At 44.6% G+C, this 27,274-nt stretch overlaps 2 protein-coding genes across 3 annotated transcripts; both read right to left on the reverse strand.

Annotated features, from left to right (window-relative positions):
* LOC107326027 (uncharacterized) lies at positions 1-27,137 on the reverse strand. Of its 2 annotated transcripts, XM_088129461.1 has the most exons (8): positions 27,047-27,137; positions 25,424-26,028; positions 14,774-14,888; positions 14,579-14,646; positions 13,721-13,850; positions 11,879-12,858; positions 9,810-9,812; positions 1-1,900 (listed from the first exon to the last, which is right to left on the reverse strand). In XM_088129461.1, the coding sequence occupies exons 2-8, from the start codon at positions 25,955-25,957 to the stop codon at positions 233-235; spliced, it is 3,498 nt and encodes a 1,165-aa protein (XP_087985587.1). In that variant the 5' UTR covers positions 25,958-26,028; positions 27,047-27,137; the 3' UTR covers positions 1-232. The 2 variants fall into 2 exon arrangements, with proteins under 2 accessions (XP_087985587.1, XP_087985586.1); XM_088129460.1 differs by lacking the exons at positions 9,810-9,812; positions 11,879-12,858; positions 13,721-13,850; ... (2 more) ...; positions 25,424-26,028; positions 27,047-27,137 and adding exons at positions 3,291-3,420; positions 3,886-4,382 and having other exon boundaries at positions 1-2,385.
* LOC148213964 (uncharacterized) lies at positions 15,731-25,147 on the reverse strand (the record flags this gene model as incomplete). Its single annotated transcript, XM_088129308.1, has 4 exons — positions 15,731-22,462; positions 23,368-23,497; positions 24,805-24,872; positions 25,000-25,147. Coding segments are annotated over 4 exons (2,052 nt in total), but the record flags the coding sequence as incomplete, so codon positions are not given.
* Positions 27,138-27,274: the final 137 nt, after the last annotated feature.

Consider the following 27,274-nt stretch of genomic DNA (forward strand, 5'->3'; position numbering starts at 1 on the left):
TCATAATTAAAACAGCCTTTTTATTTTCATTGGTAAATTAATTTCCCTTGGGCTGCCAGTTGTGAGGGTCCTACTCAAAGAAATCTTCTTTGCCAGGTCAGTGTACACAAATAGAAAATGTATAGATTTAACCAACTGAATCTAGAATTTACATGGATTCTCACCCAAACAGATCTGTGTATGGGAAAGTAGGTCACTCCTCCTCCTGAAGGTCTTTCCATGCTCAACACATTTATGGATTCTCCCCTGTGTGGATCCTGTTATGGGAAGTAAGTTCACTCCTAGTACGAAAGCTCTTTCCACACTCCATGCATTTATATGGTTTCTCCCCTGTATGGATCCTATTATGGTAAGTAAGGGAATAACTATGACTGAAGCTCTTTCCACAGTCCATGCATTTATATAGTTTCTCCCCTGAATGGATCCTTTTATGGGAAGTAAGTTCACTCCTAGTACGAAAGCTCTTTCCACACTCCATGCATTTACATGGCTTTTCCCCTGTGTGGATGCTTTTATGGGAATTCAGATTTTCCTTCTGAGCAAAGCTCTTTCCACATTCCATGCACTTGTATGGCTTCTCCCCTGTGTGGATCCTGTTATGGGAAGTAAGTTCACTCCTAGTACGAAAGCTCTTTCCACACTCCATGCATTTATATGGCTTCTCCCCTGTGTGGATACTTTTATGGTAAGAAAGATTACTGTTTTGAGTAAAAGTCTTTCCACACTCCATGCACTTATATGGCTTCTCCCCTGTGTGGATCCTTTTATGGACAATAAGATGACTGCTTCTTCTGAAGCTCTTTCCACACTCCATGCATTCATGTGGTTTTTCCCCTGTGTGGATCCTGTTATGCCTTCTAAGGGATGTACTTTCGCAGAAGCTCTTTCCACACTCCATGCATTTATATGGCTTCTCCCCTGTGTGGATTCTTTTATGGGTATTCAGATTTTCCTTGTGAGCAAAGCTCTTTCCACACTCCGTGCAGTTATATGGCTTCTCCCCTGTATGGATCCTTTTATGGGAAGTAAGATTACTGAGTTGGCTGAAGGTCTTTCCACACTCCATGCATTTATATGGTTTCTCTCCTATGTGAATCCTTTTATGGTAAATAAGGGAATTACTATGACTGAACCTCTTTCCACACTTCATGCACTTATATGGCTTCTCCCCTGTGTGGATCCTTTTATGGAGAATAAGATGACTGCTTCTTCTGAAGCTCTTTCCACACTCCATGCAGCCATATGGTTTCTCCCCTGTATGGATCCTGTTATGTGTCATAAGGGATGTATTTTCACAGAAGCTCTTTCCACACTCCAAGCATTTATATGGCTTCTCCCCTGTGTGGGTTCTTTTATGGGAAGTAAGATTACTGTTTTGAGTAAAAGTCTTTCCACACTCCATGCATTTATATGGTTTCTCCCCTGTGTGGATCCTGTTATGGGAAGTAAGGGAATTACTATGACTGAAGCTCTTTCCACACTCCATGCATTTATATGGTTTCTCCTCTGTGTGGATCCTGTTATGGGAGGTAAGGGAATAACTATGAATGAAGCTCTTTCCACACTCCATGCATTTATATGGTTTCTCCCCTGTGTGGATCCTTTTATGTATCACAAGGGATGTATTTTGAGAGAACCTCTTTCCGCACTCCATACATTCCTGTGGTTTCTCCCCTGTGTGGATCCTTTTATGGGAAGTAAGATTATTTTTAGTACGAAAGCTCTTTCCACACTCCATGCATTTATATGGCTTCTCCCCTGTGTGGATCCTGTCATGGGAAGTAAGTTCACTCCTAGTACGAAAGGTCTTTCCACACTCCATGCATTTATATGGCTTCTGCCCTGTGTGGATCCAGTTATGGGAAATAAGGTGACTGCTCTGCCTGAAGCTCTTTCCACACTCCACACATTCATGTGGTTTCTCCCCTGTGTGGATCCTGTTATGGGAAGTAAGTTTATTCTTAGTACGAAAGCTCTTTCCACACTCCATGCATTTATATGGCTTCTCCCCTGTCTGGATCGTTTTATGAGATGTAAGGGACCCATTTTCACAGGAAAGAGTGAAAGTCCAATTGTGATTTTTTCCATCGTCTCTGCATATATAATCTTCTCCTTTGGTTTGGGTTGGAGAGTGTTCATTTACAACTAATTTGTCTTTTAATAGTCTTACACTTTTTCCAGTATACTTTTCCTTTATTTTTCCTTGTTGGGCAAGAAAGCCTTGCGTCTCAGCATCCATGGAAGATGGGTTTTCCTGATTCCAAATCTTTGACTGGCTTCTCTCATGACTTTCTAGTTGCATCTCCATTTCCTTGTCCATTCCGCCTCCATGCCTGATCATTTGGAATTTTTCACTGGGATCTTTATTCTCATAGCCAGGACCACCTTCAAAGGAATAGAGAAATGAAAATGATAGCAAGAATGGGGGAAACGATCAAACTGTAGGAAGTCATATAATTTTCCTTCTGAATTTTTGCCAAATTCCAAAATATTGCACATTTGTATACTTACAATCACATGGTATAGAAATGATAATTTCTATAATCATGAGCCATAAAAGCTTTGAAAACTTCTACAGCATCTGGTTTGTTTATAATTATCCTTATATAGTCAAATCTTACCCAGAGTCAGCGTTGAGTTCAGGAAGCATCCGGGGAAACATCCAAGGAGGCATTAGGAGAAAACCTAACATTTATCGGAGGATGGTCAATAACAGGAATAACCAGTGAGAACTAAATCAATTTTGAAATTCGTCCTTTTCTTCCTACCCAAACTACCTTCCATTTGCTATTCATTTTTCAAATGACAAAATCACAAAGTTGCAGAGAAAAAAATGCTAGTGTTCTTCTCTTAACCCTAAACAGCATGTTTGCAATGGAAAAACAGCACCATTTTGCCCTTCACCCCAAGGCTCAGGATAGAAATCAAAAGGAACACAAGTTATTAACCCAACAGCCTGAATAAATGAGAATCCTTCAGAGGACAGACAGGGAAGCATCTGGGCCCAAAAGGATGAAATCAGTGTGATGGAGCTGAGCATCTCCTCAACCCAAGGAGTGAGTTTCTCACTGATACCTTTAAATAGAAATGGAAAAATTCCCCAGATCAGAAATGCATCTAAGCAGAGAGCCATTGACGTCCTTCCTTCCTTGGAGCAGGAGAAGGCCAGATCTTTTCCTTCTCCCTCCCAAGTGATGACATCTGATTGGCGATTTTCTTAATAGGATGTAGCTGATGGCAGGTAACTAAGTCATCCCAAACTCTCTGGTGGGGGAGAAGCAAACCCTTACCCAGAGAGACCACGTTGCGATAATTTTCCAGCATGACTTCCCAATGCAGCGCTTTTTGGTGAGGATCCAGCTGAGACCACTCCTCCTCGGAGAAATACACAGCCACCTCCTCGAAGGAGACAAGACCCTCCTGAACAAGGAAAAAAAGAACAGAAGAGGCCCAGGAGGATTTGCAAGATCTGTCCTATTCTTCACAAATTCCCAAAGCAAAGATATGCACTAAGTTAAATGGCAAAGCTTGGTGGGATTCCAAGATTTAGGTGAGAGAATGGAAAGAGCCAAAAGCTTTTGACTGAAGAAATATTTAGCAGTTGCTATGGCTGAAATAATATTATTCCTATCTCTTCAGGAACTTAAAAAAAAATAGTTATTGTAAACCAATAGCAGGAAGAGTAACTAGGAAAAAGAGAGTTAAGTACTGGTCTTTAAAAAAAAGATTCCCTAATAAGTATCTATCCCAATCACAGACTTCAGAGGAGGCTAAGCTGACAACATGCCCGAAGGCCAAAGAGATACCCCAACCGCAGGGGCGAAGTTCACGCAAAGCACAGGGCGTGAAGGAAGGAAGCTGAAGAGGATCTCCTGCTTCACTCACCCTCCTAAGACGCGTTGAACTGCAGGGGATCCAGCCCTGTTTCAGCCTCATCAGCGCGTGGTGAGAATGCAGGCACAACCTCGGGCACCTCCTTCCTTGCAGGGCTTTTCTTCTTTCCTGCTGGAGAGTTTCAATGCAAACTCTCCCTCTCCCAGGATCTCTTCCCTGCAAGACTTCCCTGCAGCCTTTTTACCTCCTGCGAAGCTCAGAGGGTTAAAGAGAGAGAGTGTGACGTCCTAGAGAGGCAAGACGTAGTGATGTCACTGCATTTCCCACCCACCTCTGGGAAGCCACCTGTGGCTATCGCCCTCCAGTGGCCCAACGCTGAGGCGCATGGTGTTCCCCTCTCTTTCTAGAGCGAGCCCCCTGGTGGAGGCTGTGTGCAATGCAGGACCTCTTGCAAAGAGGGGAGAGAGGGTGTGGCTTCCATGGAGGAAGGGGGCTGTGGTGTCCCCTCTGATCAGGAAGCCTTCTCCATCCAGCTGCTTTCAACAACCTTAGAACATCTCCAACCTTGCGTTTTTAAGAGAGGTTCTGGAGAAAGTTGCATCCTCATTTAGTTGCGTCCCGGGTAGAGGGGCCAGATGTAGAAAAGCAGCAGACAGGAAATGGAATTCAGCTTTTTCTTGCTGAAGAGAGTAAAAGTAATCCTGTCTTGATTCTGCATCCCATAAAAGAGGTCAGTGGGACACTCTGAAAGGCTTTCAAGCTGCTGTCCTTATGCCCCACGAGAACATCGCAGAGCTCCAACAGGCTCTGTGGTGTCCAGTTCCTGACCCAGCTTGCCTGAAAGGGCTGATGCTGCAACTGCAGAGAGCCTTAGAGGAAGGCGACAGTTTGGCTCTTTGGCAATCGGTTTCCGGCCGGGATACAGGATGGGAATTGCCTTGGTTGCGCTTATGGATGACGTATGGAGATGTGAGAAACAAAGCTGCACAAATAATCCTTCTTGGGTTTGAAAAGGCAAAGTTTATTTTCAACCATTTGCGAAGGCTGACGCTTCTCAGCTAACAGGCAAGGTTTTTATGCATCCCTTCACACGTTGCGTTGGTCCTGCCTCATTTTTGCCTCGGGTGGGCAAATCCGAGTTCACAACCTATCCGAGACGCCTAAAACAAGTACATTATACAATGATTCCCAGTGGGAATCCCAAAGATGGGATGAAAGCTAATGAAACAAGTGTTGCCTTTTATTGGTAAGAATGTGTGAGTCAGGGAAGGGAGAAAAGATAATGACACAAAGGGCAGTTATTTAGTGAAGACAGATGGTCCTGGGCCTTGACACTTATCTGTGACCCCTTCCTTTTTGTAAACACATTCAAATTCCAAGCCCAGTGGGATTCCCAAAGATGTCTCAGTGGTCTTCAGTACCCGACCGTGGCCTTCGTCTACAACGTGTCTGAGGGAATGCCCTGCTTTGCAGTGGTTCTCCTCCTTCCTGAGATCCTGATGGCGGAAATCTTCCCTCTCCTTCAAGCAACCGCCTGCGTGTTTATTCCCGGCTCAGAAGCGAACCTCATCAGCTTTCTTTCTAACAATTTGGAGAGCCACCCAGGAGCCCGAGACTAACCAGGTCAACGGACCGAGCCCGGGCAACTTCACCCGGCCGGCACCGGACCATTTGTCCGGAGGGTGCCATCCTGGACTCTGCCCACTTCGACATTGGTAGTAAAAGGAGTTTTGGTTTTGAGACAAAGAGTGGCTTGAACCTGAGAACCTATCTTGTCTCTATGGGGACAGCTTCGATCTCTCAAGGTTAGTGAAAAAGGCCTCCGGGCTGACAAAGTTCAGGAAGGAAACAGGATTCAGAAATCCTGTTTTGCATTCTAATACCCTTAATGTTTCAGTACAGATATATGTGTGTGTATGTATGTTTAAATACTAAATATGAAATATATGTGTAGGTAATACATAAAATCTTCTGGCATAGCTAATACTCTAGCTGAAAACTTAAGGCTGCTCTTCTGATTTATGTCTTCCTCTCTGCCCTGGTTCCTCCACAAGTTCCTACTGAATCAAGCTAGGGGGCGAAAAAAAAGGAAAAGACACCACCAAGTATAGCAATGGGCAATAAAATCTGAATAATGACTAGAATTCTATACTTGGTGTTATGCATTCCTGACATGCCACATATTTAATCTTTTTTAAATTACTTTTGTAGAGGCGTCCTCTTGTATTTGATTTCTGTGTATTTCTCTTTTGGAACTGACCTTTTCTCCTTTTCATTTCTCTTCTTGAGGCATGTGTGCTGCTGTACGGTTTGGAAAGCCAATTCAGAACATTTCTGGGTGAAGCAAAGCCATATGTACTTGAGCCACTGGTGTTGTGTGGGGGTAGGAGACCTAACCGTGTTCCCGCCCTCCAACAGATCTGGGATTCTGGGGCCTTTTCATAGAGCTCTGGGTCAGAGGAGAGGAAATCTCCTCTCCGGGAAAGGCCCAGGAGAGCTCCAGTGGTCAGGAAGTGGCAACCTTCAGTAGAGGAAGACGGAAGTCTGTGTGGACTGCTTTGAACTGCTGGGAGTGGGTCTCAGGGAAGGAGGAAGGGCTGGGCGAGGCTGCAGAAGAGGGAGCGCGAAGGGGCGAGGTGGTCTTTTGAAAGGCAGCAGAAGATCCACATGGACGGAAGCAAAGAAAAGGACATTGTATGTTGTAAGAGGGTTTGTGGGGTTAGTGTGTTGGGAATGGGGAAGATGAAGGTGGACATTTGTTTACTGGCAACTCTGTCTGAGGGGCTGATCTCAAGGTGGGAAGGCAGTTGATCTAAATACAGAGTTGCAAAAAGCAGCTGTAAGCTCTTTGAGTGGCCCACTGGAAACGCTACCACGAATTGGCCCAGGAAGGAGTGAAGGGTGCATGTTCCTCTCTTTCCCTTTTTCTGGCGCAGGAGAACATCTGCCCAGAAGTGAGGGTAGGAGTAAAAGTCTGAAGGCTCAAATACTATTGTAATGGCAAACAATTTTGCAACACGCTCCACTATACACGCTATTACAAAATAACTCCAGCTCCATGGGATATGTTTTATTTGGGAAACATCAGGGGGGAAACCCCAGTCCAATGTTTTTCAGGAGAATGTTATGAAAAGTCTCCTACCCTTCCTATGGTTTTGGAGCATTAGTTCCCTGAAGACAGAAGCCCCGAAGCAATCTTTTCTTTCCAGTCTATCAGGCTTGAGGCTGTGGGGGTGGGGGGTGGGGGGGAGCTTGCTTCCCCCTCTAATGTAAAAAAGGTAATTGCAGTAAATGGGCAATTTAAGTGTTTCTTTTTTAGGATAAAGATCTGCATTTCAAACGTTTTCTTTTGCAAATTTATTTGCTTCCAGCTGCTACTGTTAGGAAAAAGTGTTCACTTCTCTCAGGAAGACCTAGGCAACCTCAGAGGAGCAAAGCTCAGAGAAGGGGGAAGGAGGTACATTTTTGCCCTATTTCTGAATTGCTGGGCTGCCCCCAGGAGTGCTTTGCATTTCCAGTTTTATCAGCAATCTCATTCTCTGCTTTGCAACAAGAATCCAGCACTGGCTGTAAAGGGGGACTTCCGGTGTTTTACTTTTAAATTAAATGGGTTATGAGTAGAGGTTTACTAGGTTTCATGCTTCTCCCTCAATATGGATATGATGAACAAAAGGGAAACAATGTTTAGGACAATATTTGATAGAGCCTCCATGGACTGGTATGGTCTAGCTGAAAACAAAACAAAAATCTTTTTAACAACTTTTGGCTCTGGAAGCAATCCAGACATTATACTTTTTGAGGGGCATGGAATAGAAAAGTACCGTGCATGAGATTCTTGCGGGACAACAAGGATGTATTCACCCATTCACCTGTAGCTTTAACCTGTAGTTAACCTTTCTCAAATGAACATACAGTTGACCTTAGTGGCCCTTATCAGGGCAAGGATGTATTCACCCATAGCTGACCCTTCTAGTTTAGCCTATATCTAACCTTAGTAACCTATTAAATGCATTCACCTGTAGTTGACATCTCCTGAGAAAACAGAAGATATGGGGATGGGTCCATAGGATGAGAGAGATCGAAGGGAAATCCCAGATAAGGTGATGAAAGACTTCTTGACCAATCATTAATCTTTAAATGTTCTATCTGCTTGAAGCAAAATGTATAAAAGCCCTGATCTCTTTGTGTTCAGGGAGCCTCTTTTCATAGAGGTATCCCCTTTAGTGCTGCCCACCAATAAAGGAACTTTGCTCTAAAGGGTTTCTCGTGTCCAGCGAAGTTATTGGCAGTCGTCTCAGGGCAAGAACCCCATTTTGGGTCCAACATTTCAAGTTCTCATTCTAGAAAATTATTAGGAACGAGAAGGTATTAAAGTCCTTGGCAGTTGACGTATATAATAATGTTTTCATCTAAGTAGAAATTTGATGAGCAGTCCAAGTTTTGCCTCAGAGCTGCTTGCATTCACCCACACCCTTTCACAGCAGGAGGGCCTGCAATCTGGGCATGCATTTCTACAATTATGCTAACCTCTCAAGATTTGTCTTCCCTGTGGGAGTAAGAATCAGCCTAGCAGCTTCATCTTACACTACATAATCAGGTAACTAATCCTAACAAGGCTCAAGGATCTCTAGGAAGGTGATTAACTGGATCTGGGACTCTGGATCTGGGACTCGGCCACTCTCTGGAATGTGAGGCAAAGCCAATCTTTTGGAGATCTCTTGGGATACTGGCACTGGGTTTTCACAGGGAAGGCCTCCCAAAGCAGCAAATACACCTCCTCTCTGACCACAAATCGTTGAAGGGAAGGAGACCAGCATTGCATCAAGTCATCCTGAAGCTCAATTAACAATGTGTTGACCCCCACCTAGTCTATGCCCAATATCAAAACCTCTCCCTAGGAGAGAAGGTTTGCACGGTCTATATGTGGAAAGTAGAACCTGATGCTTTCCTGCTTGTGGTCACAACTGAAGAAGCTGTAGGGGCAGACAAGAGAGTGCCGAGTGACATCAATGTCAATTAAAAAAAACAGACTTGGCACTACTGGGCATAGCTGTACAGGGGGAGGATGCAATAGACCCTGGGCACCAAGGAATGCTTCTCCACCTAGGCCCAGAGAGACCTGAAGTGAGCCTCCCAGCAGGAGAGAGAGTGGCGCAACTGATCCTGCACAAAAACCCCTTCCCTCCTGTGACAAGGGGAAACCCCTGCCCAGAGGAAAGGAAAGGGGGAAAGACAGTTTGAGACCACAGGAGCAAAAGTGTGGGTGAAGGGAGGCACCGGGCGTTTGAGAGGAGGCAAAGTATTCTGCCCTGCAGGAAAAAAATGCTTCACATCTCCAAATAGAAGAAGACTCCCTGACAAGACTGGCTAACAATGGTCTTTTTGTTCAGTAGACTTCAATAGGAACTCAGAAGGAGGATTGCAGTCACCTCAGGAGGAGTCTTCCAAGCTCTTGAGTTGGGGTGTTGCGTTGGCTGAAAACCTCTAAATTTGCTTTTATTCTTGATAGGCCATGTGTCTACGGTACATATGATGCGCAGGTAAAACCCCTCAACTGAAACTCAAGGCATCCTGCGGAGGGCTGAGCAAGCTGATTACAAGAGAGAGCTCGCAGGGGTGGACTGACCAATAGAAGTGAATATGTGTGGCTCAGGGTTGAACTGTGGAGGTCTTGGGGTCCTCTGAGCTTGGTCGTCTTCTTGGAAACGTTTCGTTACCCGGCTAGGTTACATCTTCAGTGCTAGTATGAACCGTTTTCAAGAAAACAACCAAGCTCAGAGGACCCCAAGGACTCCACAGGGGTGGACTGCCCTGTATTCAACCGCCTGAGCCATTTTCCTTCTCCCTCCTGAAGGCATGTGCTGTTTTAATTTGGTTGATAATTCCAAATTGAGAGAGGGAAATATACAGGATTTCAAAACTTTGGTTCACAACATTGGCTACAGTCAGGGCTTCTTTGATTTCTCATGGCTTACCTCCTAGTTACCAAACTTTGCCTGGCTGAAGACAATATTTCTGGGAATTATGGGCTTGGTGGTAATAGGAATATTTGGTTGCTGGTTTGCTCAGTTTTTACCTTCCTGCTTGGGGTGTTGCAAGGTTAGGGATTGTGAGAAGGAAATCAAATTCTCCCCCCCCCCGCCATGTCAGGAGGAAGTCAAAGCTTCCCATTTGTCTCACCTCACCATTGTTTATCTGAACAGCAAGCTAGGCATATGATCAAATTATAGTAAGAATGGGTCACCTAAAAAGATTAAAACATAAGAGAAAGAATCAGGAGTCCTCTACCCCAGCCCAAAATTAAATAACTAAAGACCTAGCAGGAAGGGCCAACATTCCTTGAAGCCTTAATCAAATCATAAGAAGATTTCTTCTCTGAAGTGATGTAGATGCCAATTAGACAGTACCAGGTGAGGGAAAGAGGAAAGTGCAAAAGCCGGCTTGAAACTCAACATTAAAAAACTTAAGATCATGGCATCTGCATCCATTAACTCTTGGCAAATAGAAGGGGTAGGAATGGAAGCAGTAACGGACTTCATTTATTTGGGCTCCAAGATCACCGCAGATGGAGACTGCAGCCATGAAATTAAAAGATGTTTGCTCCTTGGGAGGAAAGCTATGGCAAATCTAGACAGCATATTAAAAAGCAGAGACATCACCTTGCCCACAAAGATCTGCATAATCAAAGCTATGGTTTTTCCTGTAGCAATGTATGGCTGTGAGAGCTGGACAATAAAGAAGGCTGAGCGCCAAAGAATTGATGCCTTTGAACTGTGCTGTTGGAGAAGACTCTTAAGAGTCCCGTGGACTGCTAGGAGGTCAAACTGGTCAATCCTAAAGGAAATCAACCCTGACTGCTCATTGGAAGGATTGATACTGAAGCTCAAGCTCAGATACTTTAGCCACCTAACGCGAAGAGAGGACTCTTTGGAGAAGACCCTGATGCTGGGAAAGATGGAAGGCAAAAGGAGAAGAGAAGGGCAGAGGATGAGATGGTTAGATAGCATCACTGAAGCAATGAGCATGAAACTGAGCAAACTCTGGGAGGCAGTGAAGGATAGGAAGGCCTGGGGCATTATGGTTCATGGGGTCCCCAAGAGTTGGAAACGAACAACTTAACGAGTTAACAACAAAGGTAAGGGAACCACAGGAAACCCCAGCTCAATAGGGAGCCTGACCTCAGAACGTTCCCTTTGAAAGCAACTAATTTCACCGGAGTCCTCCTCTCTCTTGGAGTCCTGGCTAATCACCTTTTCCAAGAATTCCTAGAGGAATGTTTTGTGTATCTGGCTCCTGAAAAATAGTCTCTTCTCTCTCCTTCAAGCAACCACTTTATTTATTTTCATTGATAAATTAATTTCTCTTGGGCTGCCAGTTGTGAGGGTCAGACTCAAAGAAATCTTCTTTTCCCAGTTCAGTGTATACAAATAGAAAAAGTATAGATTTAAACAACTAAATCTAGAATTTACATGGATTCTCACCCAAAGAGATCTGTGTATGGGAAATTAGTTCATTGCTCCTCTTGAAGCTCTATCCATGCTCCACACATTTATATGGTTTCTCCCGTGTGGATCCTTTTATGTGAATTCAGATGACCCTTCTGAGTAAAGTTCTTTCCACACTTCATGCATTTATATGCTTTCTCCCCTGTGTGGATCCTATAATGGGAATTCAGATGACCCTTGTGAGTAAAGCTCTTTCCACACACCATGCACTTATATAGCTTCTCCCCTGTGTGGATCCTCTTATGGGCAATAAGTTGACTGCTTGTCCTGAAGCTCTTTCCACACGCCATGCATTTATATGGTTTCTCCCCTGTGTGAATCCTTTTATGGGAAGTAAGTTTACCATTTTGAGTAAAAGTCTTTCCACAGTCCATGCATTTATATGGTTTCTCCCCTGTGTGGATCCTTTTATGGGAAGTAAGGGAAAAACTATGATTGAAGGTCTTTCCACACTCCATGCATTTATATGGCTTCTCCCATGTGTGAATCCTTTTATGGGGAATAAGTTGACTGCTTGTCCTGAAGCTCTTTCCACACACCATGCATTTATATGGTTTCTCCCCTGTGTGAATCCTTTTATGGGAAGTAAGTTTACCGTTTTGAGTAAACGTCTTTCCACAGTCCATGCATTTATATGGTTTCTCTCCTGTGTGGATCCTTTTATGAGAAATAAGATGACTGCTACTAATAAAGCCCTTTCCACACTCCATGCACTTATATGGCTTCTCCCCTGTGTGGATCCTTTTATGGGAAGTAAGGGAATAGCTATGACTGAAGCTCTTTCCGCACTCCATGCATTTATATGGCTTCTCCCCTGTGTGAATCCTTTTATGGGAAGTAAGTTTACCGTTTTGAGTAAAAGTCTTTCCACAGTCCATGCATTTATATGGTTTCTCCCCTGTGTGGATCCTTTTATGGGAAGTAAGGGAATTACTATGACTGAAGCTCTTTCCACACTCCATGCATTTAAATGGCTTCTCCCCTGTGTGGATCCTTTTATGGGCAATAAGTTGGCTGCTTGTCCTGAAGCTCTTTCCACACTCGATGCATTCATGTGGTTTCTCCCCTGTCTCGATCCTTTCATGTGAAGTAACTTGACGGCTTGTTCTGAAAACCTTTCCAGATTCCAAACATTTATATGACTTTCCCCCTGTGTGGATCCTTTTATGAGATGTAAGAGACCCATTTTCACAGGAAACAGTGAAAGTCCAATTGTGATTTTTTCCAGTGTCTCTGAATATATGATCTTCTCCTTTGGTTTGGGTTGGAGAGTATTCATTTACAACTAATTTGTCTTTTAATAGTCTTACACTTTTCCCCATATACGTTTTCTTTATTTTTTCTTGTTGGGCAAGAAAGCCTTGCGTCTCAGCATCCATGGAGCTTTCCTGATTCCAACTATTTGACTGGCTTCTCTCATGCCTTTCTAGTTGCATCTCCAGTTCCTTGTCCATTCCACCTCCATGCCTGATCACTTCGAATTTTTCACTGGGATCTTTATTCTCATAGCCATGATCACCTGCAAAGGAAAAGAGAAATGAAAATGATAGCAAGGTTGGGGGAAAAGATCAAACTGTACGATTTGCATGTTAGCATGCTTACAGTGCCATGGTATAGTAATAATTTCTATTTTCATGAGCCATAAAAGCTTTGAAAACCTCTACAGCATCCGGTTTGTATATAATTATCCTTCTATAGTCAAACCTTACCCAGAGTCAGTGTTGTGTTCAGCAAGAATCAGGGGAAACATCCAAGGAGACATTAGGAGAAAACCTAACATTTATTGGAGCGGGGTCAATAACAGGAAAGACCAGTGAAAACTAAATCACCTTTAAATTTGTCCTTTTCTTCCTACCCAAACTACCTTCCATTTGCTATTCATTTTTCAAATGACAAAATCACAAAGTTGCAGAGAAAAATATTCTAGAGCTCTTCTATGAACCCTAAACAGCATGTTTGCAATGGAAAAACAGCACCATTTTGCCCTTAATCCCAAGGCTCAGGATAGAAATCAAAAGGAAGACAAGTCATTAACCCAACAGCCTGAATAAATGAGAATCCTTCAGAGGACAGACAGGGAAGCATCTGGGCCCAAAAAGCTGAAATCAGTGTGATGGAGTTGAGCATCTCCTGAAACCAAGGAGTGAGTTTCTCAGTGATACTTTTAAATAGAAATTGAAACATCCACCAGATAAGAAATGCATCTAAGTGGAGAGCCATTGACCTCCTTCCTTCCTTGGAGCAGGAGAAGGCCAGACCTTTTCCTTCTCCCTCCAAGAGTTGGGATCTGACTGGCGATTTTTAAAGTAAGATATAGTTGATGGCATCTAACTACAAAGTGTCTTCCCAAACTCTCTGATGGGAGGGAAAGAAATCCTTACCCAGAGAGGCCACGTTCCTACAATTTTCCAGCATGACTTCAAAATGCAGCATTTTTTGATGAGGATCCAGCTGAGACCACTCCTTCTCAGAGAAATACACAGCCACCTCCTTGAAGGATATAAGACCCTCCTGAAGAAGAGGGAAAAAAAGAACAGTACAGGCTGAGGAGGATTTGCAAGATCTGTCCTATTCTTCACAAATTCCGAAAGAAAAGATATGCACGAAGTTTAGCTATGCTTGGTTGGATTTTAAGGTTTAGGTGAGAAAATGGAAAGAGCCAAAACCTTTTGACTGAAGAAATATTTAGCAGTTCCTATGGCTGTAATAATATTATTCCTATCTCTTCAGGAACTTCTTAAAAAATTAGTTATTGTAAATGAATAATAGGAAGAATAACTAACAGAAGGAGACCAATAGAGGTGAATATGTGTAGCTCAGGTTTGAACTGTGGAGTCCTTGGGGTTCTCTGAGGTTGGTTCTTTTCTTGCAAAAGTTTTATTATCCGGCTAGGTAACATCCTCAGTGCTAAAATGGGATGAGGTTTGCTCTCTATTTATGTGCTGTGGCCTACCTTGCCAGTACTGGTAAGGGTGGGGTTTTTGTTTTGCTCCTGTTTTTTCTTCTTGTGCTACTGGGTCTTTTGGTCTACTTAAGAAATTTTGGAGTGATTTTGTTGGTTTGTGTGCTACAGAGATGCCGTAGCACGCAAATGGGAGAAATCTGCTTGCTCAAGGACAAGAAAACATGCGGGCCCAAAAAGAAGGGAAAAATGGAAGGAGAGAGTCCTACATACACCAGCTTGACTGCCTGAAGGAAAGGGAGAATACAAATCTAATAGATAAATTTCCTCCTCTTACTGGAGCTGGAGGTTCAGCCACTGTTTCAGCTCCACCAGAAAGATAGGACAACTTCGTTTGAGTATTCCCTGTGAGGGAGAGAGAATTTTAAAGTGCAGAATTAACAAAATAGGAGGAGGCATACTAGAGAAGAGAAGAGATAGAGAAGATGAGACAACTGGGATCTCTCTGGGGAATGGGAGGTCCTTCGATTACCTCCTGAGGTGTCCTGACTTGGATCTTCCTGAGAGACCCTCCTGAAAGACAACTCCTGAGGGGGACTGGATGGATTCCTCCTTCCCTCAGGATCTCTGATGTCCACAGCGAAGGACTTGAAATAGCAGGCAGGAGAAAAGAAGAAGAATTAACAGACATCACACAACATGAAGTGGATTGTTGTTCTCTGAACACAACTTCAAAGCCCCCAGTGTCCATCAGTGAGGCTGGAAAGTGAGAAAGGAACGGCTTTCCCAAATCTATCTTCTAGAATGGACAAGGGAACAATGTTCCACAAGAATTAGTGGAACATCTCCACATATTAGGAATGGCAGAGAACTCTCGTGAGGAGGGCTTAAGAATTCAAATGCATTGTTTAGTCCATTCAGACCCCTCCTGGGCTACGAAAATGAAGATCTCCCACTTGCACCTCAGCATGCTCCTTCTGCTCCTCCGCCTGGCTCAGGAGGAAGCCTTCCACCAGGGCCACCGCCTGGGAGCTGGTCTCTGCTCCACACTCCCGCACCCAGCTTTCCATCAGCAGAGGCAGAAGGACCAGGAACTGCTCCAGAACAACCAGGTCCAGCATCTGCACTTTTGTGTGTATTTCTGGTCTCAACCATTGACTACAAAAGTAGTGGAGACGGCTGCAAAGTCCGCGGGGACCCTCAGCCTCCTGGTATTGGATGCTCCTGAAGTTCTGGGGCTGAACTTCTGAACGGATGGTTTCCTTTTCCAGGATCTTCTGCCCAGTTCTTGCCCAGATCTCCCCACAGCTCCCAGGCTGAACAGCAGAAGGGCCTTCTCCAGTTCCCTCACTTGCTAAGGGTTGCGTCTCCATTTTTTCTCTGTGTTGTAACGCAACTCCAAAGGGGTCCGAGGAATCTCGTGGCTCTCCAAATGCCTTTTCATTCATAGGACTCTTCCTGTAGCCACAGGAATGACCACGGCCGGCCATTCAGCCCTCTTTGCCCAAGAGAGAATTTTGTCTGTACACGAGGACCTACAAATGGCTTCCAGTTTGTGTGTCTGAGATGGAAAAGAAAAGAAATTCCAAGAATTAGAAAGCAATGGATTTCACCATTGAACAACACTCATCCCCATGGAAGGCACTATTTTTCTGAGCTGCTATAGAATTGCGGCGGTATTGAAGAGATAAGTCCTTTGTTTAGTTGTGTGTTTCTGTGTGTGTGTTGCAAAATATGGGATTGACTTCCATCAAGCACTTGGAATACTCAATAAATGCTTATTGGAGCATTTTCTATTTCTTTTTCTCAGAAGGAAGGGCTGGCTTTTTAAAGGCCCATATCTACGTTTCCCTACAAACGGGAGTCACACAACATGCCACACCCTGAACAGGTTAACAAACCACGAAGGTTCAGTGCAGATAAAATGAAACGCCAGTGAAATGACCCTGGCTTGGGATGTCCTAGTTCCTTTTCTTCAGGGTTGGCTTTTAAGAGCCAAGTGACACCAGGACACCTAGGCGGGTTCAGACAACATGCCCTAAGCCCAAACACGTCCCCCAACAGCAGGGGCCGAGTTCACACAAAGCATAGGGCTTGAAGGAACGGAGCTTAAGAGGATGTCCTGGTTCACTCACCCTCCTAAGACGTGTTGAACTGCAGAGGATCCAGCCCTATTTCAGCCTCAGCAGCACGTAGTGAGAATGCAGACACAATCTCTGGCACCTCCTTCCTTGCAAAGCTTTTCTTCTTTCCTGCTTCAGATTTGAAGTGCAAACTCTCCCTCTCTCCCCCCCCTCAGGTTTTTCCCAGGAAATGAGGTGCGATGGATCCCACAGATCCCCTCCTCCGTCCTGGGCATCCTGGATTTGTTCCTGGGGGCAGCACGGCTGGTCTGGAGCTCTGCTTCCCTCTGCTTGTTACGTGGAAGGAGAGGGGTTGCAGGGGAACATGGGATTCAGGCTCACCCACCCCCAGGACCCAGAAGATTGATCCCTCTGCCTCCCTTTGCACAGGAAAACGCCCCGACTCACCCAGGGCCTCCTCTGGATTTCTTCCCTGCAAGACTTTCTTGCAGCCTTTTTTACCTCCTGTGAAGCTCAAAGGGTTAAAGAGAGAGAGCCCAGCTTCCAAGAGAGGTAAGATGTAGTGATGTCACTCCTTTTCCCACCCTCCTCTGGGAAGCCATCTGTGGCCATCGCCCTCCAGTGGCCCAACCCTGAGGTGCATGGTGTTCCCCTCTCTGCAGAGGGCGCCCCCTGGTGGGTGGTGTGTGCAATGGAAGACCTCATGCAAAGAGGGGAGAAAGGGTGTTATTTCCATGTGGTCAGGAGATTGGGGGCTGTGGTGTCCCCCCCCCCCCCTCGATCAGGAAGCCTTCTCCATCCAGCTGCTTTCGACAACTTGAGAACATCTCCAAGCTTCCATTTTTAAGAAAGGTTCTGGAGAAAGTTGCATCCTCATTTAGAGGGAGCAGATGGAGCAAAGGAGCAGACGGGAAATGGAATTCAGCATTTTTCCTACTTAAGACAGTAAAAATAATCCTGTCTTGATTCTGTATCCCATAAAAGTGATCAGTGGGACACTCTGACAGGCTTTCAAGCTTCTGTCTTTGTGCCCCACAAGAACATTGCAGAGCTCCAACAGGCTCTGTGGTGTCCAATTCCTGACCTGGCTTGTCTGAAAGGGCTGATGTTAATGTAGATTCCTTCTTTCCAGGTTGTCAAGTTCTCATTCTAGAAAATTTTTAGGAACAAGAAGATATTAGTTGTTAGCAGTTGACCTATATAATGATGTTTTAATCTAAATAGAAATATGATGAGCTGTCCATGTTTTGTCTCAGGGCTGCTTGCATTCACCCACACCCTTTCACAGCAGGAGGGCCTGCAATCTGGGCATGCATTTCTACAATTATGCTAACCTCTCAAGATTTGTCTTCCCTGTGGCAGTAAGAATCGGCCTAGCAGCTTCATCTTCCACTGCATGATCAGGGAATTCATCCCAACAAGGCTCAAGGATCCCAGGAAGGTGATCCACTGGATCTGGGACTCTCTGCCCTGTGAGGCAAAGCCAATCTTTGGAGATCTCTTGGGATACTGGCACTGGGTTTTCACAGGGAAGGCCTCCCAAAGCAGCCAGTCCACCTCCTCTCTGGCCACAAATGGTTGAAGGGGAGGAGACCACTATTGGATCAAGCCATCCTGAAGCTCAATCAACGCTTTGTTGACCCTCACCTAGTCTATGCCCAATATCAAAACCTTGCCCAGGAGAGAATCTTTGCACTCTCCATGTGTGGAAGTCAGACCCTCATGCTTTCCTGCTGGTGGTTGCAATGAGGAATCTGCAGGAGCAGACCAAGAGTGCCCAGTGACATCAATGTCAATAAAAAACAACAGACTTGGCGCTACTGGACATAGATGTAAGGGGGAGGATGCAATAGACTCTGGGCATCAAGGAATACTTCTCCACCTAGGCCCAGAGAGACCTGAAGGGAGCCTCACAGCAGGAGAGAGAGCGGCGCAACTGATCCTGCACAACATCCCCTCCCCTCCTGTGACAAAGGGAACCCCCTGACCAGAGGAAAGGAAAGGGGGAAAGTCAGTTTGAGACCACAGGAGCAAAAGTGTGGGTGAAGGGAGGCACCAGGCGTTTGAGAGCAGGCAAAGTATTCTGCCCTGGTGAGAAGAAACAATGCTTCACATCTCCAAATAGAAGAAGACTGCCCTACAAGAGTGGCAAATGAATGTCCTTTTGTTCAGTGGACGTCAATAGAAACTCACGAGGATTGCGGTCACTTCAGGAGGAGTCTTCCAAGGTCTTGAGTTGGGGCGTGGATCTCTTTCAAGCAAAGGTCCCTGTGCTGGCTGAAAACGCTTGCCTCTTACCCTGACCGCTGCATTCACTGACATTTTAATTGCCAGACTGCCATCGCTGAACAGCAGTATAAATATTGGGTCTCCACGTCTGTGCCTCATGACTGGCAAGGAAGGTCCCCTGTCTATACAAAGCCACTGATGACTCTTAAATTTGTGACTATTTTGATTTTGTGAGGATGGGTGCGAACTCAGCACTCTCTAATAATCAGCCAAAACTCTAAATGTGCTTTTATTGATGTCTACAATACATACGATGGGCAGGTAAAGCCCCTCAGGTGAAACTCAGGGCACCCTGCGGAAGGCTGTGCAAACTGATTGCAAGAGAGCTCGCAGGGGTGGACTGACCAATAGAAGAGAATATGTGTGGCTCTGAGGGGAAGTCCTTGGGGTCCTCTGAGTTTGGTTGTCTTCTTGCAAATGTTTCGTTACCCGGCTAGGTTACATCTTCAGTGCTAGCAAGAAACATTTCCAAGAAAACAACCAAGCTCAGAGAGCCCCAAGGAGTCCCCAGGGGTGGACTGCCCTGTATTCAACCGCCTGAGCCATTTTCTTTCTCCCTTCTGAAGACATTTGCTCTTTTAATTCGGTTGATAATTCCAAATTGAGAGAGGGAAGCATAGAGGATTTCAAAACTTTGGTTCACAACATTGGCTACAGTCAGGGCTTCTCTGATTTCTCACGGCTTACCTCCTGGTTACCATACTTTGCCTGGCTGAAAACAACATTTCTGGGGATGATGGGCTTGGTGGTAATAGGAATATTTGTTTGCTGTTTTGCTCAGGGTTTACCCTCCTGCCTGGGGTGTTGTAGGGAATGCTCTTCTGTTCTCAAAGCAAGATCAACACCCTTTCCCCAAGGCAGGGATCCCTAAGCTTGATGCAGAATGGCCAAAAATATGAATTTGAGTCACAGGATGATGTATAGCTACAAGATTCCCTAACTGACTGTGCATAAAATATTCTGTTTTTGCACAAAAAGAAAAAGGAGGGATTGTGAGAAGGAAATCAAACTCCCCCCCCCCATGTCAGCAGGAAGTCCAAGCTTCCCATTTGTCTCACCCTACCATTCTTTATCTGAACAGCAATCAAGGCATATGATCAAATTATAGTAAGAATAGCTCACCTAAAAAGATTAGGAGGTAACAGAAAGATTTGGGAATCTTCCACCCCAGCCCAATATTAAATAACTAAAGATCTAGCAGGAAGGGCCAACATTCCTTGAAGCCTTAATCAAATCATAAGAAGATTTCTTCTCTGAAGTGATGTAGATGCCAATTAGACCGTACCAAGTGAGGGAAAGAGGAAACTGCAAAAGCGGCCTTGAAACTCAATATCAAAAAAACTTAAGATCATGGCATCTGCATCCATTAACTCTTGGCAAATAGAAGGGGTAGGAATGGAAGCAGTAACGGATTTCATTTATTTGGGCTCCAAGATCACTGCAGATGGAGACTGCAGCCGTGAAATTAAAAGATGTTTGCTCCTTGGGAGGAAAGCTATGGCAAATCTAGACAGCATATTAAAAAGCAGAGACATCACCTTGCCCACAAAGATCTGCATAATCAAAGCTATGGTTTTTCCTGTAGCAATGTATGGCTGTGAGAGCTGGACAATAAAGAAGGCTGAGCGCCAAAGAATTGATGCCTTTGAACTGTGCTGTTGGAGAAGACTCTTAAGAGTCCCGTGGACTGCTAGGAGGTCAAACTGGTCAATCCTAAAGGAAATCAACCCTGACTGCTCATTGGAAGGATTGATACTGAAGCTCAAGCTCAGATACTTTAGCCACCTAATGTGAAGAGAGGACTCTTTGGAGAAGACCCTGATGCTGGGAAAGATGGAAGGCAAAAGGAGAAGAGGAGGGGAGAGGATGAGATGGTTAGATAGCATCACTGAAGCAATGAGCATGAAACTGAGCAAACTCTGGGAGACAGTGAAGGACAGGAAGGCCTGGCATGATATGGTTCATGAGGTCACGAAGAGTCATTGGTAAATTAATATCCCTTGCACTGCCGGTTGTGAGGGTCAGACTCAAAGAAAACTGCTTTTCCCAATTCAGTGTACACAAATAGAAAACGTATAGATTTAAACAACTAAATCTAGAATTTACATGGATTCTCACCCAAACAGATCTGCATATGGGAAATTACACTATGTCATTCCTCCTCCTGAAACTCTTTCTATACTGCACACATTTATATGGTTTGTCCCTTGTGTGGATCCTCCTATGAGAAGTAAGATGACTGCTAGTAGTAAATCTTTTTCCACACTCCATGCATTTATATGGTTTCTCCCCTGTGTGGATCCTTTTATGGGAAGTAAGATGACTGCTAGTAGTAAAGCTCTTTCCACACTCCATGCATTTATATGGTTTCTCCCCTGTATGGATCCTTTTATGGGAAGTAAGATCACTGCTAGTAGTAAAGCTCTTTCCACACTCCATGCACTGATATGGCTTCTCCCCTGTGTGGATTCTTTTATGATGGGAAGTAAGATTACAGTTTTGACGAAAAGTCTTTCCACACTCCATGCATTTATATGGTTTCTCCCCTGTGTGGATCCTTTTATGGGAAATAAGATCACTCCTAGTACGAAAGCTCTTTCCACAGTCGATGCACTTATATGGCTTCTCCCCTGTGTGGATCCTTTTATGACTTATAAGGGATGTATTTTCACAGAAGCTCTTTCCGCACTCCATACATTTATATGGTTTCTCCCCTGTGTGAATCCTTTTATGGGAAGTAAGTGAATTATTATGACTGAATCTCTTTCCACACTCCATGCATTTATAAGGCTTCTCTCTTGTGTGAATCCTTTTATGGGCAATAAGTTGACTGCTTATCCTGAAAGTCTTTCCACACTCCATGCATTCATGTGGTTTCTCTCCTGTGTGGATCCTTTTATGTCTCATAAGGGATGTATTTTCACAGAACCTCTTTCCACACTCCATGCACTGATATGGCTTCTCCCCTGTGTGGATTCTTTTATGATGGGAAGTAAGATTACTGTTTTGACGAAAAGTCTTTCCACACTCCATGCATTTATATGGTTTCTCCCCTGTGTGGATCCTTTTATGGGAAGTAAGTTCACTCCTAGTACGAAAGCTCTTTCCACACTCGAAGCACTTATATGGTTTCTCCCCTGTGTGAATCCTTTTATGGTAAGTAAGTGAATTACTATGACTGAATCTCTTTCCACACTCCATGCATTTATAAGGCTTCTCCCTTGTGTGAATCCTTTTATGGACAATAAGTTGACTGATTATTCTGAAAGTCTTTCCACATTCCATGCATTCATGTGGTTTCTCCCCTGTGTGGATCCTTTTATGTCTCATAAGAGATGTATTTTCACAGAAGCTCTTTCCACACTCCATGCATTTAGATAGCTTCTCCCCTGTGTGGATTCGTTTATGGGAAGTAAGTTTACTGTTTTGAGTAAAAGTCTTTCCACACTCCATGCACTTATATGGTTTCTCCCCTGTGTGGATCGTTTTATGAGATGTAAGAGACCCATTTTCACAGGAAACAGTGAAAGTCCAATCGTGATTTTTTCCATCGTCTCTGGATATATAACCTTCTCCTTTGGTTTCGGTTGGAGAGTGTTCATTTACAACTAATTTGTCTTTTAATAGTCTTACACTTTTTCCCTTATACGTTTTCTTTATATTTCCTTGTTGGGCAAGAAAGCCTTGCGTCTCAGCATCCATGGAAGATGAGCTTTCCTGATTCCAACTATTTGACTGGTTAATCTCATGTCTTCCTAGTTGCAACTCTAGTTCCTTGTCCTTTCCGCCTCCACGCCTGATGATTTGGAATTTTTCACTGGAATCTTTATTCTCATAGCCATGATCACCTTCAAAGGAAAAGAGAAATGAAAATGATAGCAAGGTTGGGGGGAAAGATCAAATTGTAGGAAGTTATATGATTTTCCTTCTGAATTTTTGCTGAATTCCAATATATTGCATGTTTGTATACTTACAATCACATGGTATAGAAATGATAATTTCTATAATCATGAGCCATAAAAGCTTTGAAAACATCTACAGCATCTGGTTTGTTTATATTTATCCTTATATAATCAAATCCTACCCAGAGTCAGTGTTTAGTTCAAGAAGAATCCAGGGAAACATCCAAGAAGGCATTAGGAGAAAACCTAACATTTATTGGAGGGGATCAATAACAGGAATGACCAGTGAGAACTAAATCAATTTTGAAATTCGTCCTTTTCTTCCTACCCAAACTACCTTCCATTTGCTATTCATTTTTCTCTTGCCAAAATCACATGGTTGCAGATAAAAAAAATTCTAGAGCTTTTCTATTAACCCTAAGCAGCATGTTTGCAATGGAAAAACAGCACCATTTTGCCCTTAACCCCTAAGTTCAGGATAGAAATGAAAAGGAAGACAAGTCATTAACCCAACACCCTGAATGAATGAGAATCCTTCAGAGGACAGACAGGGAAGCATCTGGGCCCAAAAAGCTGAAATCAGTGTGATGGTGTTGAGCATCTCCTCAAGCCAAGGAATGAGTTTCTAATTGATATGTTTAAATAGAAATGGAAAAATTCACCAGATGAGAAATGCATCTAAGCAGAGAGTCATTGACCTCCTTCTTTCCTCGGAGCAGGAGAAGGCCAGATGTTTTCCTTCTCCCTCCCAAGAGATGACATCTGGTTGGAGATTTTCTTAATAAGATGTAGCTGATGGCAGGTAACTAAGTCATCCCAAACTCTCTGATGGGAGAGAAGCAAACCCTTACCCAGAGAGACCACGTTGCGATAATTTTCCAGCATGACTTCCCAATGCAGCGCTTTTTGGCGAGGATGCAGTTGAGACCACTCCTCCTCGGAGAAATACACAGCCACCTCCTCGAAGGACACAAAACCCTCCTGAAGAAAGAAAAAACAACAACAACAGAACAGGCCCGGAGCATTTGCAAGATCTGTCCTGTTCTTCACAAATTCCCAAAGCAAAGATATGCACCAAGTTGAATGGCTGTGCTTGATGGGATTCCAAGGTTTAGGTGAGAAAATGGAAAGAGCCAAAAGCTTTTGACTGAAGAAATATTTCAGGCAGGACTGTTCAACTTGGTTGCTTCTGCAAGACTTTCAGTGCCATTCCGTGAAAGCAACCCCAATTTCCTTCTGGATCATTCAACCTACACACCTATCTTGAAAGGACTCTCACCTTCTTGAGAGAAGGAACTGGCAAATGGGCTTCAGCAACCCCACCTATCAGTATCTCCAATCCTTCCTGTGTTTGGAAAAGGAAATGGGGGGGGGGATTCTTTCTAGCATTTCAGCAAAGGGCTTACAGTGTCCCCAGAAGGACCATCGTGCTGATGCTCAACAACTTCATGAAAGTGCTGGGAGAACACAGCCAGGGATTTGGGTGGGGGGCCATCAATATCCAGAGGCACACAAGCAGGTTTCTTCTCCTCCTCAGATTGCAAGGAGGCTGTTAATAGTCAGAGCCATTGGCTGAATGGGAGACAAGAAAGCAGAGACAATTTTCTGGGAAGGACATTTCCCAGCCTTTGCAAAACCAGAGGATTAGAAATTACTTTGCAAGTCAAAAGGGCCTTGATTATATGCTCTTGCAGAACAATTTCTACTTACAGACTTTTTTATCTGGCCACTTTCATTGGATATTAATAGCCTGGCTTATGTCTTAATCTGATGTGCTTTTATTTCTTATCACTGGTTGGAAAAAAGGCTTTTTAAAAATGGTAATGTGCCAATCTGAGTATTTAGTTATTTTTGAGCAGCCCTGCACAATTCCAAGTGAAAGAATTAAAAAAAGAATGAGTCTCTGTTTAACAGTTGCTATGGCTGTAATACTATTATTCCTTATCTCTTGAGGAACTTTTTAAAAAATTAGTTATTGTAAATGAATAGTAGGAAGAGTAAGTAGCAGAAGGAGAGTTAAGTACTGGTCTTAAAAAAAAGATTTCGTAATAGAAATCACAGGGGAGAAATTACAAACCACTGTATCTCAACCACAGACTTCAGAGGATGCTAAGCTGACTGAGAGCAACTTGAATCTGCTGTTCCCCATTCCATGTTGCTCAAGGACAAGAAAACACCCAAGCCCAAACAAGAGGGAAAAATGGAAGGAGAGAGTGCTGTGTACACCAGCTTGACAGCCTGAAGCAACGGGAGAATACAATCTAATAAGATAAATTTCCTCCTCTTACTTGAGCTGGAGGTTCAGCCACTGTTTCAGCTCCACCAGAAAGAGCGGACAACTTCGTTCCAGTCTTCCCTGTGAGGGAGAGAGAATTTTAAAGTGCAGAATTAACAAAATAGGAGGAGGCATTCTAGAGAAAAGAAGACATAGAGAAGATGAGACAGCTGGGATCTCTCTGGGGAATGGGAGGCCCTTTCATTACCACCTGAGGTGTCCTGACTTTGATCTTCCTGACAGATCCTCCTGAAAGACAGCTCCTGACAGGGACTGGATGGATTCCTTCTTCCCTCAGGATCTCTGATGTCCACAGTGAATGACTTGAAATAGCAGGCAGGAGAAAAGAAGAAGAATTAACAGACATCACACAACATGAAGTGGATTGTTGTTCTCTGAACACAACTTCAAAGCCCCCAGTGTCCATCAGTGAGGCTGGAAAGTGAGAAAGGAACGGCTCTCCCAAATCTATCTTCTAGAATGGACAAGGGAACAATGTTGCACAAGAATTAATGGAACATCTCCACATATTAGGAATCCTAGAGAACTCTGATGGGGAGGGGTTAAGAATTGAAATGCATGGTTTATTCCATTCAGTCCTCTCCTGGGCTCCGAAAATGAAGATCGCCCACCTGCACCTCGACATGCTCCTTCTGCTCCTCCGCCTGGCTCAGGAGGAAGCCTTCCACCAGGGCTACCGCCTGGAAGCTGGTCTCTGCTCCGCACTCCCGCACCCAGCTCTGCATCTGCAAGGGCAGAAGGACCAGGAACTGTTCCAGAACAACCAGGTCCAGCATCTGTGCTTTTGTATGCTTTTCTGGTCTCAACCATTGACTACAAAAGTAGTGGAGACGGCTGCAAAGTCCTCGGGGACCCTCAGCCTCCTGGTATTGGATGCTCTTGAAGTTCTGGGGCTGAACTTCTGAACGGATGGTTTCCTTTTCCAAGATCTTCTGCCCAATTCTTGCCCAGATCTCCCCACAGCTCCCAGGCTGAACAGCAGAAGGGCCTTCTCCAGTTCCCTCACTTGCTAAGGATTGTGTCTCCATTTTTTCTCTGTCCTGTAAGGCAACTCCAAAGGGGTGCAAGGAATCTTGTGGCTCTCCAAATGCCTTTTCATTCATAGGACTCTTCCTGTAGCCACAGGAATGACCACAGCCGGACATTCAGCCCTCTTTGCCCAAGAAAGAATTTTGTCTGTACACGAGGACCTACAAATGGCTTCCAGTTTGTGTGTCTGAGATGGAAAAGAAAAGAAATTCCAAGAATTAGAAAGGAATGGATTTCACCATTGAACAACACTCATCCCCATGGAAGGCACTATTTTTCTGAGCTGCTATAGAATTGCGGCGGTATTGAAGAGATAAGTCCTTTGTTTAGTTGTGTGTTTCTGTGTGTGTGTTGCAAAATATGGGATTGACTTCCATCAAGCATTTGGAATACCCAATAAATGCTTATTGGAGCATTTTCTATTTCTTTTTCTCAGAAGGAAGGGCTGGCTTTTTAAAGGCCCATATCTACGTTTCCCTACAAACGGGAGTCACAAAACATGCCACACCCTGAACAGGTTAACAAACCACGAAGGTTCAGTGCAGATAAAATGAAACGCCAGTGAAATGACCCTGGCTTGGGATGTCCTAGTTCCTTTTCTTCAGGGTTGGCTTTTAAGAGCCAAGTGACACCAGGACACCTAGGCGGGTTCAGACAACATGCCCTAAGCCCAAACACGTCCCCCAACAGCAGGGGCCGAGTTCACACAAAGCATAGGGCTTGAAGGAACGGAGCTTAAGAGGATGTCCTGGTTCACTCACCCTCCTAAGACTGTTGAACTGCAGAGGATCCAGCCCTATTCAGCCTCAGCAGCATGTAGTGAGAATGCAGACACAATCTCTGGCACCTCCTTCCTTGCAAAGCTTTTCTTCTTTCCTGCTTCAGATTTGAAGTGCAAACTCTCCCTCTCTCCCCCCCCCCCCAGGCTTTTCCCAGGAAATGAGGTGCGAAGGGCTCCCACAGATCCTCTCCTCCGTCCTGGGCATCCTGGATTTGTTCCTGGGGGCAGCACAGCTGGTCTGGAGCTCTGCTTCCCTCTGCCTGTTACATGGAAGGAGAGGGGTTGCAGGGGAACATGGGATTCAGGCTCACCCACTCCCAGGACTCAGAAGATTGAACCCGCATGAGGACTGTGGCTGCCTCTCTCCCTTCTCCAGCCCGGGAACCCTCTGCCTCCCTTTGCACGGGAAGAGGGCCCTGCTCACCGAGGGCCTCCTCTGGATTTCTTCCCTGTAAGACTTTCCTGCAGCCTTTTTAACCTCCTGTGAAGCTCAAAGGGTTAGAGAGAGAGAGCCCAGCTTCCTAGATAGGGAAGTCATAGTGATGTCAGTCTTTTTCCCAACCTCCTCTGGAAAGCCACCTGTGGCCGTCGCCCTCCAGTGGCTCAACGCTGAAGCACATGGTGCTCCCCTCTCTGCAGAGCGTGCCTCCTG

Source organism: Python bivittatus, unplaced genomic scaffold (genome assembly GCF_059951505.1).
Source record: "Python bivittatus isolate LINGU-HERP-01145 unplaced genomic scaffold, Pbiv_v1 ctg000810_np1212, whole genome shotgun sequence".
Lineage (NCBI taxonomy): Eukaryota > Metazoa > Chordata > Lepidosauria > Squamata > Pythonidae > Python > Python bivittatus.